Source organism: Chrysemys picta, chromosome 2 (genome assembly GCF_011386835.1).
Source record: "Chrysemys picta bellii isolate R12L10 chromosome 2, ASM1138683v2, whole genome shotgun sequence".
In the NCBI taxonomy this organism is placed as follows: domain Eukaryota; kingdom Metazoa; phylum Chordata; order Testudines; family Emydidae; genus Chrysemys; species Chrysemys picta.
In genome coordinates, this window is record NC_088792.1 from 118,339,918 (window position 1) to 118,359,876 (window position 19,959).

Genomic DNA, 19,959 nt, shown 5'->3' on the forward strand with positions numbered 1-19,959 from the left:
AGCTAATTCTCCCCTTTGAACTCACTTTTACAGGTCTGTGACAGTGAGGAGGTGTGGCCTCCTTCAGAGACTGACAGGGAGGAACAGCCTCGCAGCCTACAGTATATTTATGGTCCTGATCCTATAAACAACTTATTGCCCATCACAAGTACTTACTTCCAGTAGTAGTCCTGGCAGCAATCTCTGCACTCAGTAGTATTTACTGGATTGTTCCCTATTTGCATAACAGCAAAAGTTGAAAAACTCATGGCAGCGAGAAAGTTGGATGGGATGAGTGGGCTGACTGGGGCCACATCGCCTGGAGCTGCTGGCTTCTCTTCCTGAGACAAATAAGTAAGCTGGTAAATAGTGGTCATGGGTTTGCTGCTCTTACAAAAGAAGGAAGTGGGGGGGAAGTGGCTTGGAAGTTGAGGCACAGCAGAGAGGGAACTGAACTGCAGTGGTCCAGCTGGAGAGCTGCAGCCAGACAGACCGAGAAAGCGAAGACATTGTCACCCGGGAGGAGTCCTGGGGCACCGCTCAGAGCGGGTACAGAGAGAGTGCAGACACACACACTCGGCCAAGGGGGCGCTCATGAGAGGTGAGTATGCCCTGTTACAATAGGACAGACAGAAAACTGCTTGGGGATAAAGAGGGAGGGACATAATGTGTAGGAGAGACAGTAGAGAACAGAAGACAGCATAGTGGGGAGCAAAAGGATATGATGGGTGGAGAATGCATAAAAAGCTACACGATCCGTAATAGGAAATAAAGCAGAGTGAAACAATATAATAAAAGATCAGGAGACAGAAATGTACTTGTAAAAAGTTTAATAGAAAGTTGATTGACAATGCTACAGTTATGAAGAGTCCACAGATGTTTTGTTCCTTTAAATTGCAGGGATCGTGGGATTTCAGAGGCTCAGTGACAGATGTTTTCAAATGGGCTAGTAGGCGTCAAGGAAATTTTTCAATCCCTGGATGAGAACACTATGTTAAATTAAACTATTTCAATTCCAACAGCTTCCTGAGCTGAATTGGGACAGGACCTCCTTTCCTTCTAGATGCTATAGGCCTTCCCACTTAAAGGTAAGTGTGAAGTCCTTGGTCCATGCTCCATCCCAGATGCTGTAGCCATATAATGATTGAAAGCTCAGCATGGACCATTATTGATTTTATAAGTTTGCCATAGACTGGGTCTGCTGAGTCAAGTTCCACAATAGTCCTTAAGGATGTGAGAAGTATCACATAGACTTGGGTTAGGATGGAGAGAATAGAGACCAAGAGCAATTCTTTTCTGAGAAGTGGCAACACAGAACAAGGGGATAATGGAGACGGTTCAGAAAGTGTGTGTGTGTGTGTTGAAGTCCTGATAGAGGAATCACTGTACCTACAAAGCTTTTCCTGCCTAAACCAATGGGAATGAGAAGTTATACCTGCTCACACCCTCTGACAAAATGTATTGCTCATATAATGCTTTTTACATGAAAAGGCACACAGACATTTTAGATGTATGCTTTGACAACAAACATTTTCTGAAGTGACATGCGGTTTTTTTTCCTCCTCCTTTTGGCTTTCATACTAAAAATACTAGCCCTTTACACGTTTTTTCATTAGTGGCTTCATTCCTGGTTTTTGAAAAATACTAGCTGTGAAAATTTCCTTTTGCTTGAAAACTGACACCCTATGGGGGGGAAGTATTTACTAATTCCTTAAATTTTTATTTTTAGGAAATAAGAACACAAGAATTTTTTGAAGTTTCTAATGGGTTATTTAAAATCTTTTGAGCTGGAAAAGTGTAAACTGAATTTCCTTCAAAATTTCAGGAAAAAGCTCTTTTCCTCCCAAGAGTCCATCTTAAAATTTTGAAAACATAAGGTTGTTTTTTTTAAAGCTACAAGGGGGCTTTGTAATTAAATTCTCATTGCATTAACTATTCCCTGGTGGCTTTGCAATTGTCACAGAAAGATGGTAACAGTTTATACGCAATGCAATACATCACCCCAGCATCACTGCACCTGTCAGTGAAAATCCGATGCAACATCGTACCATGGTTGGTGCAAAGTCCAGCAAACAATTTCAACTAAGTATATATACACCACTGACAAGTTTGCATGACTTGTATTAGTGAGTTCAATAAAATGCTAATCATTTTAAAGTTGAAGCTGCCATCAATGAATGCTATCTAGTAGCTACTGGTGTACTTAACACTCAATGTTATTTATTGTCAAGGCCCTGTAAGATTCATTAGACCTAAATTATGCAGCAGGGACTTGGATTTGTGTGGAAATAGGCACCAACCACCCTAAACTTTCTCCTCCTCTTCAGCTCTCTGACCATCCATATCAATTGTCTCCTGAAGGTCTCAGTTTATTGGAAAAGGTGCCTGCTTAGCAGAGCATTAGAGACCAGCTTCCCCTTCTTCCTCTTATAAGTCCTTTTCCTCGTTCACTGTTACTTTAAAGGGATGAATTTTTCCCTTCTGAAAACTTTGCATGTTTAAACTCTGTCAGCTTAAAAAGTCCGTGAATGGAAAAGAGGTGAAGAAGGAAGGCTGAGGCTTAAGGGACAGCAGACTACTGGCGGCATGGTGGGAGCTTACTGGAACTTCACGTCAGTGGCAGAGTTGGAAATACAATCTAAGTTGTCTGACTCCCATTCCAGTGCCCTAGCTACTGCAGCATGCAGCCTCCAGTGGATTTTATTTAGTTAAAAAGTGAGGAAGGGTAAAACAAAATGTGTTACAGTAGGATCTAGGCTGCAGTCTTAACAATGGAAAGATTAAAATGTCTGCATAATTCAAACAGCAATTCAATTCTAAAATTTGGAGAATTTATAGACACACCTTGGAATAAAGGTTAACTATCCCAAAAGTGTACACACACTATGATACACAGAGAGCACATACAGAGTAAGTACAGAACCTAAACCTCAGAGAATGAGCGAATTATGCAAGTTACATATCCATTTACAAAATTCAATTCAATTTTATTCCATCACATACAAATAGTATATTGTAGATGAAAAACCATATAGGACAAAGTTCAATAAAGTGAATTGGGCCGGCGAAGATCAGTAAAATGATTTGAGGTATTTATAAAAATCTGATATTCCTTATCCTCAGATTATTGAGTTAATATTCACCCCCCCTTAATAGGATTTCAGACCAAAATACAACTTTAGCTTGTATACAGTGCATAAAATATAAACTTAGAAGCAAATTTCTAGCAAGCCACTATAACACTAACAAAATACAGTCCCTTAGCATCTTATCAAGTGATGTTCTGATATATAGTGGCTCTCATAGAGAACAATGTATCAAACATATCTAAGGCCTGCTCCACACTGAAATCTCCCTGCACAGAGAAGCTTGCAGAATCTATATCTAAGGCTGTTCTTTAACTTCATGCATTAATTTGTTCTTTATGTGATTTTCTAAAAACCAAAACAGAGGACTGTACACTTTTCTCACTATGACTTCGTCCACCATCTTAGTTTTAAAAGGCATACCTGAACTTTTATGCAGCAATGGACCATATAAAAACTCAATTTTTGACATTTTGATTGTGGGAAATATTCATTCAAATTACCATTTTTGAACAACCCAAGACTATGAGATACAACTTTAAAAGAAATGGAAGAAAAATGTCAAGATTTTTTCCACATATCTACCTGGTTATGTGGGGGATCAGCAAATCCGCAAAGGAAAGCTGTATAAAGAAATGCTTCTAATAGACAAAATGAAATGTAGCACTTTAATTCAGTAGATGTAGATATTTAGTATAACGGCTGATATTCAAGAAGATTTCAGGGACTTTTGAGAGAAATGGGGTTAAATGTTGGCCCATTTTTTGTCTGAGGGATTTTGACATCCTTGGTTTCCTCCTTCTCTCTCTTCCCTCTGCTACTGCTCCAAGAACAGCAGCTAATTACTGGGATTATGACATCAGAGATGATTAGATGATACTATTTTAAGGACAGGAGTTCACCAACAAATAGACAGTTTAAGACTGTTCAAGATCACCAGACCACTAGTTGGCATTTAAAAAAAAAAACAAAAAAACCCTTGGGACTTTATTACATATGTATAACTCACTGTATTTTCAATGACACCATCCACACCAGAATTGGTGGAGATCTGGCAGAGCCTTTCAGTAGAAATTCATTCAAAAGGAAAATTATGGTGCAGAGTATTACAACAAAAGACTTGCACTGTAAAGTTAATTCATAGCAAGTGTAGAGAAGAAAGGTTAAATAAGAAAGTTAATCATCTTATACAACCTGAAGTCAGACTTGCCATAATTTTAACTTTCCCCAGTTTAAACTAGGAAGTGTAATAAATTTATTAAAATATTTTTGAGTACATGAAACACAGCAAAAATTCAATGTAGTCAGTGGTAAACAAATCCAACCTCAACTAAAATCTTGTTATTTTGTGGCAACTGGCATGAAACATACTATCAAAAGTGTAGTTTAAAGATTAATTCAAATTTTCTAAATAGTTCAGCATCCTTGCACTAGCCTAGATGTTAGTTTAACTGTCTCATGTACAAATCAGAAACATGACAAAGCAGTAAATTACACTATGGAGTGTATTTGTTATTGCGTAAATCTACATATGTATTGGTACAGCTGTTCTGTAAATGCTTCTGATGAAAATTTTTCTGTAACTCTTGCTCTTCCAGCTGCTCCCATTGTATTCTTTAAGGCAGGGTCTCTCACAAATTTTTCCATGGCCTCAGAAAATTGTGTTGGAAGAGGATCACACAAAAATCCTGTAACATTATTTATAACCGATTCCAAAGGACCACCTGAATTAACTGCTATAACTGGACATCTCATATACATAGCCTCCAAAGGAACTATGCCAAAGTGTTCATTGCTTGGCGTATAAAGCACACACAGAGAGTTACTGAAAAGAGAGATTTTTTGTTCATCTGAAAAAGACCTCACGAAAGTGACTTGCTCGCTAATATTAAGCTTGGTCGCAATAGTCTTCAGCTCTTCATAATGTTCCACGTTTTCCAAAACTCTTTCATCATAACCACCAGCTAAAACTAGATGAACTTCATTCCACTCTTGAGCATCGAGCCTTCCACGAAGATCATGTAATGCTTCCAGAGCTAATGCTAGGTTTTTTTTCCTTTCAAATCTATTGATTGAAAGAAACAAATATTTTTTCCCTTGGGGAATTATACTAGCTATATCTGCAGGAACAATTGTTTCAAAGGTACTGACATTCAACGAAGGGTATAGGACATCTGGTTTAATGTGATTTAAGGATTTAAATGTATTCTTGAAGACATTTGCTGTAAAATTGCTGTTGACAACAATGCAATCTGCCATGCCAGTAGTATACTCTTCCAACCAGTCAAGTGGAGCTCTATAGATGCGTTTAAGAAAAGATTCTCTCTTGGTCAGAAGCTGATCAGGAAAGTGACAGTAAAACAAAACCTTCTTAGGAGTTCTGGCCAGTCTGAGAATTGGGATACAAGCAGACACCTAGATAAACCAAGAGGGGGGGGGGGGGTGAAAATAAGAGAAAGTATTGTCTATTTAATCCCAGTTTCTACAATAAACTACACCTATGGATTCAAAACCAAAATTTTAAGGGTGAGGAAAATGTGGGTGTCTGGTCAATTTTAATGAATCTGTGTTTACTATCACTTATGGGCTTCTGCAAGGGGGCCTTCAGATGATGGTGACAAACCGTCACTCACGCTTGCCTTGCTCTAGGGAGGGGTCACCCAAAGGGCAGGCTCCTTGCAATCTCTCCTTCGCTCGTTGACCAGCAAAACATTTGGTTGTGCGACTTCCAGCCCCACCTACGCTACCAATAGGCAGAGGCCAGGGCACCGCGTCAGGGCATGTGGGTGCGAACCTGTGCTCGTACCGGGGCTGAAGCCTATTCCCAGCTACGGGAGGCACATCAGCAGCACCCTCCTAGCTCAGGGTCGATGTTAACCCCTTCCCCTGACGCCCAGGGCTCCGCAGGGCAGCAGGCCCCAGCCTCGCAGGTGGCGTGTGTGAAAGCCCCGGGCGGGCCAGAGCTGCACCAAGCTGCTACTCCCCTCCGTGCCGCATCTTCGCAGCAGGGCCCCCCCCACGGGAGCGCGGCCCCAGGCTCGGAGCAGCAGGGAGTGGGCCCTTGCAGGGCTCTGAGGTGCGGAGACCGCCCGGACAGCAGGGCAGGCTCGTCCCGAGCTGTGACCGCGGGGCGGGCTCGCGAGTACCCCGGGTAACGGGCGCCGCCCCACCCCACGACGGCCGTTAGTGGCGCGCGGCCCCGCCAGCTCCTCGCGCTTGGCCCAGCACGTGCTGCTGGCCCCGCCCCCGCACCTGGTCGCACACGAACACGTCCGTCTCCTCCCCGCTCAGCAGCAGCACGTAGAGCGCCACGTAGGCCATGCGCAGCGCGGCGCAGAGCGCGTGGCCCCGCCCGAAGAGGCTGCGGGGCAGCCAATCCCCCACACTCCGCACCGCCAGGCCGCGTGTCTCCGAGAAGCAGCGCGCGGGGTCGTAGTGCGCGGTCCAGATCTGCACGCGGCAGCCGCGCGCCCGCAGCGCCAGCGCCGCATCCACCACCAGCCGCTCGGCGCCGCCCAGGCCCAGGTCCGGGTGCAGGAACAGCACAGACGGGCCCGAGCCCGGCCCCCCGGCCATGCTGGCGCTAGCACCCTCCGGCTCGCATCAGCCGGAGAGGAGGCGGAGCCCGCTTCTTCTGAGCGAAGAAGTGATCCTGGGACCTGGGCTTGTCCACGTGTCAGTGCGGAGAGCGCATGCGCAGTTCCGCCTCCTCGCTTTGCTTCCAGCTAGGGACACATCAGCTTAGTTCCCCATAGGTGTCTTGGCGCTGCCTGGTTATCTTAGCCTGTGCGTCCTGTGGTGTCTCCGTTTCAGGCGGGGTTCGGGCACAGGATGGGGCCAGGACTCTGGCGGCTGGAGCCCTGAGCTCGGTTAACTGCTCCGGAAACTGTCTCCTGAAGAGGGGGCTGGAGTCAGGCAGTGTCCTAGTCACCGCGGGGCCTTGGAAGGCCCAGGAGGCGAGCGGTCCTAGGGGCGGGGCAGCTGGACCTGGGATATCTCTGCAGCAGCCGCAGCGAATTTTGGAGACGGCAGAGTTCTGACACCCGCGCGCGCTTCCTTGAACGCAGAGTCGCTACCATGGTGAGAGCGCGAGACCCCGATCTTCCCCCCTCCCCTCCGCGCCGTGGCTCGCGCTGGTCCCGTCTCACGCGCTGTCTGTTTCTCTCCGCAGCCCGGCCCGAACCCCAGCGGCACCAATGTCGGCGCCTCTAGCCGCTCCCCCAGCAAAGCGGGTGGCGCCTCGAGCTGCGGGATCCACTGTCCGGCAAAGGTACCTGCCGCGCCACCCCCTTCGCGAGCCGGGCGGGGGCGGACACCGAGCTCGGGACTCGGTAAAGTCTGGCTCCGCCGCCTGGCCTCGGCCCGATGGAGACACCGCCCGCCGGTCGCGACAACGCGTGATAGCGCCGCCTCTTGCCCCCCGCCCGCCTCGGGGCTGACACCTGAGCTGGGGGGAACCTCGATGGGAATCGCTGCCCCCGGTGCCAGGCTGGGAGCGGGCAGCTGGGGGGGGGGTGTCAGCTAACTTCTCACCAGGCACTGAACTGAGCCTGGCATCGCCCTGTGGCCCTCACCCCAGCTCTGAGCACGGTCACTTCGGGCCAAAGTCTGAGACTAGCACCAGAAACAGGTTGTGTGGGGTGGGGGGGTTTCTTAGTGAGTTCTTGGAAAGGTTGGTGGTTGGAGTGTTCAGCTGATCACTAATGCAGGTCAGGTTCTGATTCCCGTGCCTTTCCCTCGCAGGAAAAACGCTAGCTGTGGGACTAGGAGCGCAGGCCGTACTACGTCAGCAGGCACCGGTGGCATGTGGAGATTCTACACAGAAGACTCCCCTGGACTCAAAGTGTAAGTCAAAAAGCAGCCAGAGGGTGACAGTGTTATTTTAAGTCTATATACAGTAATCCAAACTCTGAGTCATTTGTTCTGGTCTGCACATTATGCATGAAAATGTGGAAAAACCACAATTGCTCAGATAATCAGAAAGAAAGCCTTGAGGAGACCTGGTTATAAAAATATAAAAGATCAATCTTGTAGGTAGATGTTTAACACAGTACAGTCAAGATGACTATTTGCATTGTTTTTCTCTAAGGTCCCAAACCTGCAGACATGCACGTGCTTTTCTTGTATACCATAAACATTCCCACAGAAATCAAGAGGGGTTACTCACAGTAGTAAAGCACATGCATATGTGGTTGCAGCTTGGGTCCTAAGACTTCATTATCTACAGTTTTTTTTTTTGTTTGTTTGTTTGTTGTTTTTTTTTTTTATGCCAATAAAAACACATTGCAGAAATACCAAAAAACATTACACATCAATAGGTACCGTTTGCAGTTATACACATGGTCAGAAGCAACTCAGTGCTAAAGAGGTCATTAACCACAGGTCTTGAATTAAACATAATGAATTGAAGAACATTTTAAGACACACTGGTGTTAACAAGGTTAACCTTTTCAGCCTTGGCTCACGCCTATGTCAGAGATTTGTTTTAGTGGCTCAGCCCTGTCTTTCCTTGGCCTTCTGTTGTAGGGGATGAAGAAACCCAGGTAATCTCAACCAGTCCCTTTGCCCATTACACCATCTCTTCAGCACGCACCTTCTTAGGTGCTGCAGCTGACTGTAAAAGAGAGAGCTTCCTGAGCAAGCAGCAAAAGCAGTCTAAAACAAAAAGGCCATTCTGATAGAGCTATTAAAATATCATCCCATTCACAAACCATCTCCTCCTATACACTTAGACCTATAGATTTCTCACTTCTGCAGGCGCTCCTGACGCTCTTCAAGATATCCTCGTCCCTTCCAAAAAAGTGATAAATCCCATCATCAAGGGGCTCTTTCCTTCCACCCTCATCCAGGCTTCGGTGATGGGCAAATACAGTCAAGAAATAGAAAAAGCCTGTTTCCTTGTCACATGGAAACAGAAGGCAGGGATGGCATGTTGTTTACCAGAGCTGGTTTTTACCAGGTAAAATCGTGGTTTTTGACACTCAGGGAGAAACTAGTTAGTCCTAGTTTAAGGGATTTTTAAAAACTGTTTCATTGATGCACACCACAGTACACTTTGTTTTAGTTACATATTCAAATTGTGGTTAATGAGGCAATAAATTCAGAGATTAATTTAGAATTGTTTAAATAAAAAGTAAAACTGCAGAGGGCATAATAGTACACCTCTACCCCAATATAACGTGACCCGATATAACACGAATTTGGCTATAACACGGTTAAAGCTGTGCTCCGGGGGGGCGGGGCTGCACATTCTGGTGGATCAAAGCAAGTTTGATATAACGCCGTTTCACCTAGAATGCAGTAAGATTTTTTTGGCACGGCGTTATATCGAGGTAGAGGTGTATATAATTATAATACTGAACATTGGAATGTTGTACAGTTTGGTTCAGTATTTTCTCAAGGAAGTTACACGTCAACTAATTTCAGTTTTCATTGTTATGTAACCAAAAGTCAAAAACACTTGATTAGATGAAAATTATGACAATGCAGAGCATAAGCTTTTGTGGGTAAGAACCTCACTTCTTCAGATGCAAGAAGTGAGGTTCTTACCCACGAAAGCTTATGCTCCCAATACTTCTGTTAGTCTTAAAGGTGCCACAGGACCCTCTGTTGCTTTTTACAGATTCAGACTAACACGGCTACCCCTCTGATACTTGACAATGCAGAGTTTCAGGTTTGAAGCATTAAGCAATCAGAAGCGTGCATAGTTGCAGACAACTGGTTGAAGTCCACTTGGACATACTGCATTCTGAAGCAGGAGATCAAGTTTAGTTGTGCTAGACCAAGCCCGTTCTCCAGATTTGAATGAATGTATTCAATGTTTGAAAAGATTAGTTCTGTGCTTGCTGGATGTTGAAATTGCACTACCAATTCTATTAAGTCAGATAGAATATCAGCATTCAGATTTTCCCCACCATATTACAGGGGAAACTTTTTCCTTGATAGCAGATGATGATAGCAGATGAAAATATTTTGTTTGTTTGTTTGTTTTTTGATACAAAGCTGCTTCTACTTTAAATGCACATATATATGGCAGAAAGTGGAGGGTTTTTTTTGCTGAGTAATCACTGCCTTGCAATTTCATCTTAAACTGACAATTCCTTTCTTGCATATTTTGGATGAAGGAGGTTGGCCAACATGTGTACATGAATACTTGCCTCATGAACTCTTTGTGTACTTTTGCTTTATATGGTGGTGCAAGATCTTCATTTATCATTAGGTTCAACCATATTTAGCATGCAACAGCAATTGTTGATGTTCCTTTAAAGTGTGTCAGGTACCACAACAGCTGGTTTCAATTGACTGATCAAGTTCTTTGCTTTTTGGAAAACTCTTAGTGGTCAGTATAACTGATAATCAGTCTTCAAGTTCTTCCTCAAGACTGCTCGCAATCCTGGGATAATGTGGCCGGTTTTTAATATAGGTTTCCATTTATGTTATTTGACTGTTCCATCGTATGTCACCACGGATTTGGGGTTTTACAGATCCGTGGTATTCTTTTAACCAGGCTGATGGTGATTACGAAAACACTTTTGTAAATCTACAATGTTTCATCAAAGCACTTGGTATAAGGTCTTGTCCAAGTAGATTTAGCCAATGTGATGCACATTAATATGTAACCAGATGTTAGAGGGCTTATTCCTTCACTTGCTCACTTCCCTGGTCCTTTTTGCATGAACAGAGAGCAACAATACCCAAAGTCCAAAGGTGCAAACAATTAAATGTTTATTGGGGTGAACTTCCAGCAAGCGTGATTCCAGTTTCCTTCCTCAGTGTCCCCCTTACCAGCTCTGATACCACGGAGCCTTGCCTGTGTCCCTGTTCCCATTCCCCTCCCCCCCTTTACTTCCTGATTGACTGCAGACTATATAGTAAAACTTGAGTTCTGCTTAGCAATACCCTAACCAATCATTTTACTGAAATTTAACTAACCAATCCTAACTTATTGTAACATGATTATTTAACCAATTGTATCCCACCACCTTAATTGGTTTACACCCAACAAAATTAATTATACAGCAGACTGAAACAATCACAGAACCAAACAAACAATAGGGAAGTGGAGACTACAGTGATAGAATAATACAGAAATGAGGATTTTACACCCCAGCTGTTGATAAGTGAATTATTGCCAGGCAGGATGCTATCAAACTAAGTTTTCTTTAAATCTTTTAGGCTCTTCCCTTTCTCTGGAAGTAATAGATCGGATCACCTTTCTAACAGCCCCAGACTGCCTTGTTTGGAATGTGAGGAAGTGACCGTTCACTTCCCAGCTTATGGTTGCCTCTGTTGCTTAGCCAAAGGCCTTACCTAGCCTAAGAACAGGGCCTCAGACTGTCACAGTAAGAGAAGGCCCTGACACAGACAGACAGTGATTTTGATTCTTTCTTTTATATCTCTATAACTAGCTTAGTTCTTAAAGTATAGGCCTTTGCAGACAGGCCTGAATAGCTATATCCGAACACCAAACTGTCGTCGTCATGTTCTATATCACTTCTTATACTTGGCGTCTTTTTCTCATCTTGCATTAGTGTAACTGTTTTTCCATGTAAACTTCCACCCTCATGCAATCAGTGTCTAACAGTTCACCTGCTACCTGCTTTTTTGATTGGGTGCTTTGTAGCCTGACCGTAGGCAGCTGATCATTTTTTGAAAAGTTTGATGCTCAATAACTAGGGCCCTACCAAATTCACAGTCCAGTTTGGTCAATTTCATGGTGATTAGATTTTTAAAATTGTGAAACTTCAGATTTAAATAGCTGAAATCATGAAATTCATGGTGTTGTAATTGGAAGAGGAGTTGTGGGCTGGTCGAAAGATTGTGTGTGTGGGGGGGGGGAGAGGGGGTGGTTTGCAGTTCTGCTATCCTTACGTCTGTGCTCCTACTGGTGGCGCCTTCAGAGCTGGGCAGCTGGAGAACAGCAGTGGCTGGCTGGGAGCCCAGCTCTGAAGACGGAGCTGCCACCAGCAGCAGCACAAAAGTAAGGATGGCATGGTATGGTATTGCCATCCTTATGGCTGTGCTGTTGCTGGCGGCGGCTCTGCCTTCAAACCTGGGCTCCCGGCCAACAGCCGCCCATCTCCAGCTGTCCAGCTCTGAAGGCAGCGTAGAAATAAGGGTGGCAGTACTGTGACCTCCTCCCCCCCCCCCCCCCCCCCAAATAATCTTGTGAACCTTCACAACCGCAACTCCCTTTTGGGTCAGGACCCCTAATTTGAGAAATGCTGGTCTCCCCCTGTGAAATCTGTATAATATAGGGTAAAAGCACACACAAAACCAGATTTCACAGGGGAGACCAGATTTCCCAGGTCCATGACGCATTTTTCATAGCTATGAATTTGGTAGGGCCCTATTACAGACAAAAAAAATTCTGTAATTTTCAAGTCTATCTTATGTTTCAGTTCTGGAAACATGCATTTGTGGTTGAAAAACAATGATCATTCCTCCTTGTAGTCTTTGGCTGACTTGGATCTGGCTTTCTTCTGATGGAATTTGGCAGTGCAGTTTTAACAGGACCTTCATAGTGAGTCTGATTCTAATACTCGCATACAGTTAGCCAGAGTCAGTGGTTCTGGTGTTTTTGTTCTTTCCAGTGCATATTGCAAAATGTTTCCTCATATGGTCTGTCTTCCCACTCACTTTTTCTTTCAATTTCTGCGTCAAAGACTCTCTTTGCCATCTTCATGAACTTTCTCAAAATAACCATGAATTGTGTCAGGTGATCTTCCACCTTTGCTCATGTTGAAATATTTTGACTTGAGTCTCTATACTCAGAGTTCAGTTACAGCAGTTGCACTTGAGCCAGATAGAGACAGAGTACTGGCCTGGACAGTTAGTTTGGCAGTTTACCTCAAACTGAAACTTCTGAATCTGGGAATTCTCCTTCTTTGCTAAACAAATATCTCGTCTTGATTTCTAAACAAAGGGGAAATTCCCAGATTAAGAAGTTTTTGTTTCAAACAATAGGCTACAGCTTTTGATTGAGGCTTTTGTTTTGTTTTGTCTTCCTTAATTTTAAATTAAACAGATGGCATTACTGCAAAACTATTATCAAATTGCTAAATATTTTCCAGTAATATTCATTAGTATATTCTAATATCTTTTCCCTCAGTTTCTTGGTTTAAGCTGGTATTTACCAGCACTGTGTCCTAACCTAGTTTTTCCCAGGAAATTGCCAACCCTGATAGAAGGGATTTTGTTCCAACCTCATCAAAATGACCAAAGCCCTTATCCAGAAGGAAAAATTATTCTTTTCTCTATGCACGTTTCTGATCTCCACAGACAATTTTAGTAAAGATATGAACTCTGATGTCTGAGTGAGGAATTTTTCAGCATGTGGTAGTGACAGTATTTAGATCTAAGGGAGAATGGTCAAAACAGCCACTACAAAGAAACTCGCTCATGAACCTTTGATGTCTCGCCTTTTTAAGTGTTAGTGGTCACTACTCAATAACATAAGCCCTTCTCCAGTATACACAGATCAGTGCTGTCCCCTTCTCTGCCTCATAGTTATGACCTACATCATCAAAATTTCATCAACTCCTGCCCCGCGTTCTCTGCTAGTCACTAGTTCAGCAGACAAACTCCAAGGCCCTGTTTCTGAGGGGCTTCTCCCTTTCACTCTGGTTGAAGTACCCTTATTATTTTGGGACTGCTCTTGCACCGCAGCACCCAGGTGCAGTTCTTCAGTGGCTCAGCAGAGGTTCCTTTTTAAAAAGCATGTTCCCTGGTGTGTGGACCATAGTCCAAGTAAATCCCAAGTTTGAATACAAAATAGCTTCTGAACGGTTTCACTGAACGCCTGAAACACCTTTTCTGTGGGTGGTCTCAAATAACATCAACTACTGTTGAGGAACAAACATGAAATATTGAAGCCTTAAACATTTTAGGAAGAGTTCTAAATCACTGTAAACAGCTTAAAAGGAAAGTGCTACTTCAGCCATAAATAGCATAACTAGTTTTTCGTTATGATGAAAGAATGTCATTCATGTGAAATGACATATTTGCTCTGTTGGTAGTTCTGCTACTGAAATATATTGCATTGTTTTATTGTCTGCATTTAAATCCAGAATAGTAACAATTAAAAGATGGACAACCAAGTGGATTTTTGTCCTGAGAAAATGATCCTGTTTAATTGGAGAAATAACTAAATGCAAACCTTTTAAAGCAACACAAGAAAAAGAGCTGTTGAAACTGGATTGTGAGTGTTACCAAGGAGCAATGGGCTAAAGTTGAAAATGTCTTGGCTGTTAAGGGAATGGGGGGAAATGTTTTAATGGGAAGGGTAGTCAGAGCAAAATAGTTCGCTTGAGACCTGTTGCCCTCCTTTTGTGGCACTCTGAATCTGATCACTGTGAGAATGTCAAGACTATGTAATAGAAATCTTGAGCAGAATGGTTTGGTTCTGATAAAACTAGATTGGTAGAAAATCCAAGTTGACTTCAAATGTTATTGACTGCAGGGAGCTCTAGATATGGAGTCACTGCTGTGGTTATTTAACGTTGTTACTCTAAAGTAATTCATCCGGCTAGTCAGAAAGAATGTTGAGCTTTAATGAGGTTGAGAAGAAGCGTGTGTGTTGATGGGAATAATAGTTGATCTCCTAGGCTCACCTTCCATGGGATTGGAGGAAGTGCAATGGAAAATGTAATGATTTGTCAGTACTGAGTACACCTCTACCCCGATATAATGCAACCCAATATAACACGAATTCGGATATAACATGGTAAAGCAGTGCTCCGCGGGGGGGCGGCTGCGCACTCAGGCGGATCAAAGCAAGTTCGATATAACGCGGTTAGATTTTTTTTTTGCTCCCGAGGAAGCCAAATTGGGGTAGAGGTGTCATTTGTTTTGGGGGGTTTTGTAATCAGTTCTGTAAAATCTGTAGACTATAGCAGCAGGCTTTTTGGTCTCTTTGTAGCCAGTAATGTTCCTGTGTGTTACCGTCATGGCATAATGAAGTCTGTAATTTATGTAGCAGATGTTTACTAATTTTTCTGAAGTACACTTTTTTTCTTTACTGAAGTTTAGTACTTAACAGTGATAATTAGTAAGGTACCAAGTTCTTCCATGAAGACTAATGCACTTGAGAGTCTTTGGTTTTGCATATATTTATGAAGAGACAAGGCTTATATAAGATTTCTGTCACATGCAAATTCATAGAGGGAACCCATAACAAAATTGTCCGCTTTAAGGAGGTCCATTTTGCCTGCCACTATATGCTAATGTACTTGCACCAAAGTAAGATTAAAAAAATAAAATGCCAGTATAAAAAAACCTAAGTCTTCACACCAAGATGTCTATATGGCAAAGTTCTTTCCCACCAGAGGATTTTAATAATCTTAACTTAAATTTATCTTCATGTTTCACATACATTTACACAAAATCCTTTATAAATGACCATGGGTCTGTCTTGTTACACTCTTTTTGGTTATGGTTTTTGTCATAATTCAGTTTAGTCAGTTGTTGAGAGGTTTTTTTTTTTTTTTTTCATGTACACATTTACCCGTAGGAGTAGCTGTTTTCGATCAGTTTTGTAAATCTTCCTGATTGTGAATTTACATCAAGGCAAAGCAAATGGGCTCTTAAAAAACAAACCAATATTTCATGTGGTATTGATCCTGAGACTATAAGAACAAAACTGCTTTGCAATATTTCCCACTCTTTAAAAAACTTGAGACTAAGCTAGGCTTCTGGACAAGTCTAAAATGAAATTAAAAGTTCTGTTGAGACCAGAGACCATTAGAAATCGGCTTTGGAGAAAATAGTCTCTGACTCTTCTACATGTATGATGACAATCTGTCCTAACTGAAATATGGTAGATAAATTATAATTGTTCACTGTATAGATCACCTGTTGTACTTTTGGAGAGGATGAGAAATAGGAATGGTCTGAAGAGGATTTGTATTTTAATAAGGGTGAGAATGATTTATTGATTCAAGTGGCAAATCAGATATATTGGTGGGGAGTTCCTCTTAGGTGTTTTTTTTTTTTTTTTTTTAATGATTGTGGAAGATTCTAGAGCTTAATTTTATGTATTCATATTTATACTTTTGGGGTCTGGAAGAAGATTGTGAAGATGGGGGTGGGGGGAATGATGGGTTAGCTAAACATTTCCTATAGAATTACACTGTGGAATTGCAAACTAAAATATATTGCATATTTACACTTAGTTTGATTGCTAAATACATCTACATATCTATATCTTGTTATATAAAATTCAGGATTCTGCACAAAAAGCCAAATTGGGCTATGCATAGTAGATAGCAATTATGATTTAAAACATCTCATTTATGAGATGAGGATGTTCAGTAGCCTGTGAATCAGAAAATTGCCTGACGAGTTGAAAAATTTTGAAGACTGTAGCGCGAAAGAGATCAGTTGTTTCAGTTTAATTTTTACATTGTGTTCAAGTAAGATCTGCTTGATCATAAAAACTCTATAGCATGAATCATACTTTTGGAAATCTGTCATGGTGCTTCCTGTAATAAAGGGAAATCAAGTACAGTGTTGTGTTATGCATAGGGCTGTCAATTAATCACAGTGAACTCAGGCATTTAACTCAAAAATTAACTGCGATTAAAAAAAATCGCTATTAATCACACTCTTAAAATAATAGAATACCAATTGAAATGTATTAAATATTTTTGGACGTTTTTTCTACATTTTCAAATATATTCTATTACAACACAGAATACAAAGTGTACAGTGCTCACTTTATATTATTTTTTTATTACAAATATTTGCACTGTAAAAATGATAAACAAAAGTGTTTTTCAGTTCACCTCAGACAAGTACTGTAGTGCAATCTCTATCCTGAAAGTGTAACTTACAAATGTAGATTTTTTTTGTTTGTTTTTTGTTTTTGAGTGCAGTTATGGAACAAACAATGTAAAACTTTAGTGCCTACAAGTCCACTCAGTCCTACTTCTTGTTCAGCTAATCGCCAAGACAAACAAGTTTTCCATTTACGGGAGGTGTTGCTGACTGCTTCTTATGTACAATGTCACCTGAAAGCGAGAACAGGCATTTGGATGGCACTTCTGTAGCTGGCGTTACAAGGAATGTACATGCCAGATGTAAAAGTGTTGTTAAAGCTAATTTTTTAAAAAATTATATATAATACATAGGTTGGGAAAAGAGTGTTTGTACATCTGGATATAGTGCTTAGATTATCCACAAATACAAAGTTTGTTTTTAAAAGTCATATGATACATAGAGTACATAATCCGCAATAACCCAAATTTAGGTGAATAGATTTAACAATACAGTTTAGATATCGGAATCCGAATACTCGTATACATCATTCATGAAAAGTTGTACAGAGATTTGGTTGTGGAAAGCAAAATATATCAATGAGTGGAGATTGTCCCTCAGTAATTGAGAATTAGGTGAATTGAAATATACTATTTCTTTTGGTTTTTACAGTGCAAATATTTGTAATAATAAATATAAAGTGAGCACTATACACTTTGTATTGTTGTAATTGAAATCAATATATTTGAAAATGTAGAAAACATTCAAAGATATTTAAATGATATTCTATTGTTTAACAGTGCAATTAATCATGCAATTAATTGCAATTAATTTTTTTAATCACTTAGCCCTAGTTATGAGATGCACAGTAAGAAAATGGTGTTTTTATTGTGTAATGGAACACTTACGTTAACCTGCTTGGACTAGTCACTGCATAGATCAGCCAGTTTAACACAGTCTAAAATTGAAACTATGAGAAGATTTCAAAAAAAAAAATACTCTAATTATAATTTCTTAAAAATAGAATTAGTGCATGAAAGATTCCAACACGAAGTTCAGATTGGGATCTTTAGATAAAGATCTGATAATGGACAGAATTTCCACGTGTGATTTTTTTTTTTTTTTTTTTTTCTTTCCCCAATGTCACTTGCAGTAAATTTAATCAAACTGAAACTGGTGTAACTGTAAAAAGTCTAATTGAAAAATGATTATATCTGTTGCCTCGCTGCATTTTAAATCCTGTTCATTTCTTAAAAACTGGAGAGTTGGCTGTAAATTACTTCCCAAGCTAAAATATTGTGATTTTGAACCTAAGTTTGACAAGCTGCTAGTGGACTCTATTGTTTCTTATGCTCTGTGTACAAGTATGCTCAGGTCACTAACTCAGTAGCAGACCCACCAGAATGTGAGGCGGAAACTTGAATTGAAAAATGTGGAGATAAAGTTTACAATCAGAGTATTAAGATCCTGTTTTCAACAAGTGATTAGCAGTGAGTGACTAAATACTCCCTGTAATCGTTATAGTACAAATGGAAGCATCCATATCCTTCCAGCAATTCAAAACTGAGGTATTAAAAATTAAATCTTAGATTTCCAATTTAATGTGGCAGATACCAATTCTGAGAATGGTTCTTTCTGTTAATCTGAAAGGGTTAACTTGTACTACTAAAAGCTGCATTCCAGTAATGTTTGTATTAAAGCTTTTGCAATAGATGACAAAATAATCCCATCACTAATTGGGATTGTGGGGTGGGAGCAGGAAGGAGTTTTGGTATTAAGTCTGTGTATTTGAGTAATTTATTTGGCTGGTTCTACCTAACCTTCAGAACAAGATGTCTTTATGCATTGCTGAGATTAACTGACTTTTTTTTCTTTATTTCTAGTGGTCCTGTTCCAGTTTTGGTTATGAGTCTCCTCTTTATTGCTTCTGTATTTATGTTGCATATCTGGGGCAAGTACACTCGCTCATAGACTCAACTGCATCCATATGTCTGCCAGTTTAAAACCTACATCTTGGACCAAAAGTATGGAGGATTTTGTTTGCTCATGGAGAGAGAATATTTGGAAAGCTTCCTGTTTGGCTATTGAGGAGTCCCTTGTCACTTTTATTTGGCATTGGTGTTGAATGAACTGTTAAATTTTTCTGTTTGTGCTGGTTTTGAAGCATTTCTATCACAGGTCATTGTGTGTTTGCCTGTAGACTTACAAATTACAGGTCTTGCAATAAAATTTGTATACGTAAATTGAAGCAATGTATGCTCTATTCCTCTTCCCTCCCCCCCTCCAACACGGCACTGTCATGAAGTATTATAAAGAGCTCTCTGAATGGTTTTGAATAAACAGTGGTATAACAATAGTTCAGAATGGAATTTTACATACTGTACAATATAGGTAACAAATAAAATCTTGCATCAGAGAATTGTTTTGGAACAAAATTTGTGAGACATGAAAATATTTGAAATAACATATGTGAATGCACTTGGTCATTAAAACATACTGTGGTAAGTGTGCTGGTAGATTGCTCCACCTCTTTGATATGGCATTCCACAGCAAAGATCATGTAATCAGCCAACTTTGGATCACCGAATAGCCTTTTCCCATTCTTTCCAAACCCCCCCCCCCATGCATATATATCTGTGCTACAATTAGGATTACTCATATTGCATACTGTAAACTCTTGAGTGAGGACTGGTTCACTTATCTGTTTCCCTCAGTATTGGATAGAATGATTTTAGCCCACTTGCTCTTTTTTCACTTCCGTAGCCAGGTGCACTTAACTGTTGCGCAAGAGAGCCTAAATACATGCTTTGTGGTGTCTTGGATATGTAGCCCTGAGTAAAAGTGCTGTCTTTAGGTAGTAGGCTACAGCAGCATCATAGACTCATAGATTTTAAGGTCAGAAGGGACCATAATGATCATCTAGTCTGACCTCCTGCACATTGAAGGCCACAACCTCACCCACCCATCCTTTTTCTCTTTTTGAAAACTCTTGGTATCGAGGCTGATAACAATTTGAAAGTCATACTACCACAGAGATGGCAAATATCTCCTTTTTGTCTGACAAGACATCTGGCAACTTAATTACACATGGATTTCTCTTAATTCGGATTGGAGTCGTATTGTATTGGGTGCTGTACAA

At 41.2% G+C, this 19,959-nt stretch overlaps 2 protein-coding genes across 2 annotated transcripts; one reads left to right on the forward strand and one right to left on the reverse strand.

The window, feature by feature from the left end:
- Nucleotides 1–792: 792 nt before the first annotated feature.
- ALG2 (ALG2 alpha-1,3/1,6-mannosyltransferase) lies at nucleotides 793–6,774 on the reverse strand. The gene is made up of 2 exons (XM_005292622.5): nucleotides 6,318–6,774; nucleotides 793–5,480 (listed from the first exon to the last, which is right to left on the reverse strand). Exons 1-2 carry the CDS (start codon nucleotides 6,639–6,641, stop codon nucleotides 4,578–4,580), a joined length of 1,227 nt encoding a protein of 408 aa, XP_005292679.2. The 5' UTR covers nucleotides 6,642–6,774; the 3' UTR covers nucleotides 793–4,577.
- A 104-nt stretch (nucleotides 6,775–6,878) lies between these two features.
- Nucleotides 6,879–19,239, forward strand: SEC61B (SEC61 translocon subunit beta). Its single transcript, XM_065584107.1, has 5 exons — nucleotides 6,879–7,145; nucleotides 7,237–7,335; nucleotides 7,809–7,910; nucleotides 15,913–15,982; nucleotides 18,704–19,239. Exons 2-5 carry the CDS (start codon nucleotides 7,262–7,264, stop codon nucleotides 18,821–18,823), a joined length of 366 nt encoding a protein of 121 aa, XP_065440179.1. The 5' UTR covers nucleotides 6,879–7,145; nucleotides 7,237–7,261; the 3' UTR covers nucleotides 18,824–19,239.
- The last annotated feature ends 720 nt before the right edge of the window (nucleotides 19,240–19,959 follow it).

Bases quoted from the DNA above. Each gene is read 5' to 3' on its own strand.
- SEC61B (XM_065584107.1), top strand. From the start codon at position 7,262: ATGTCGGCGCCTCTAGCCGCTCCCCCAGCAAAGCGGGTGGCGCCTCGA. The intron at 7,911-15,912 runs GTAAGTCAAAAA...TTCACTGTATAG, and splicing joins GACTCCCCTGGACTCAAAGT to ATCACCTGTTGTACTTTTGG. The intron at 15,983-18,703 runs GTGAGAATGATT...CTTTATTTCTAG, and splicing joins GGATTTGTATTTTAATAAGG to TGGTCCTGTTCCAGTTTTGG.
- ALG2 (XM_005292622.5), bottom strand. From the start codon at position 6,641: ATGGCCGGGGGGCCGGGCTCGGGCCCGTCTGTGCTGTTCCTGCACCCG. The intron at 5,481-6,317 runs GTGCGGGGGCGG...TGGTTTATCTAG, and splicing joins ACGTGTTCGTGTGCGACCAG to GTGTCTGCTTGTATCCCAAT.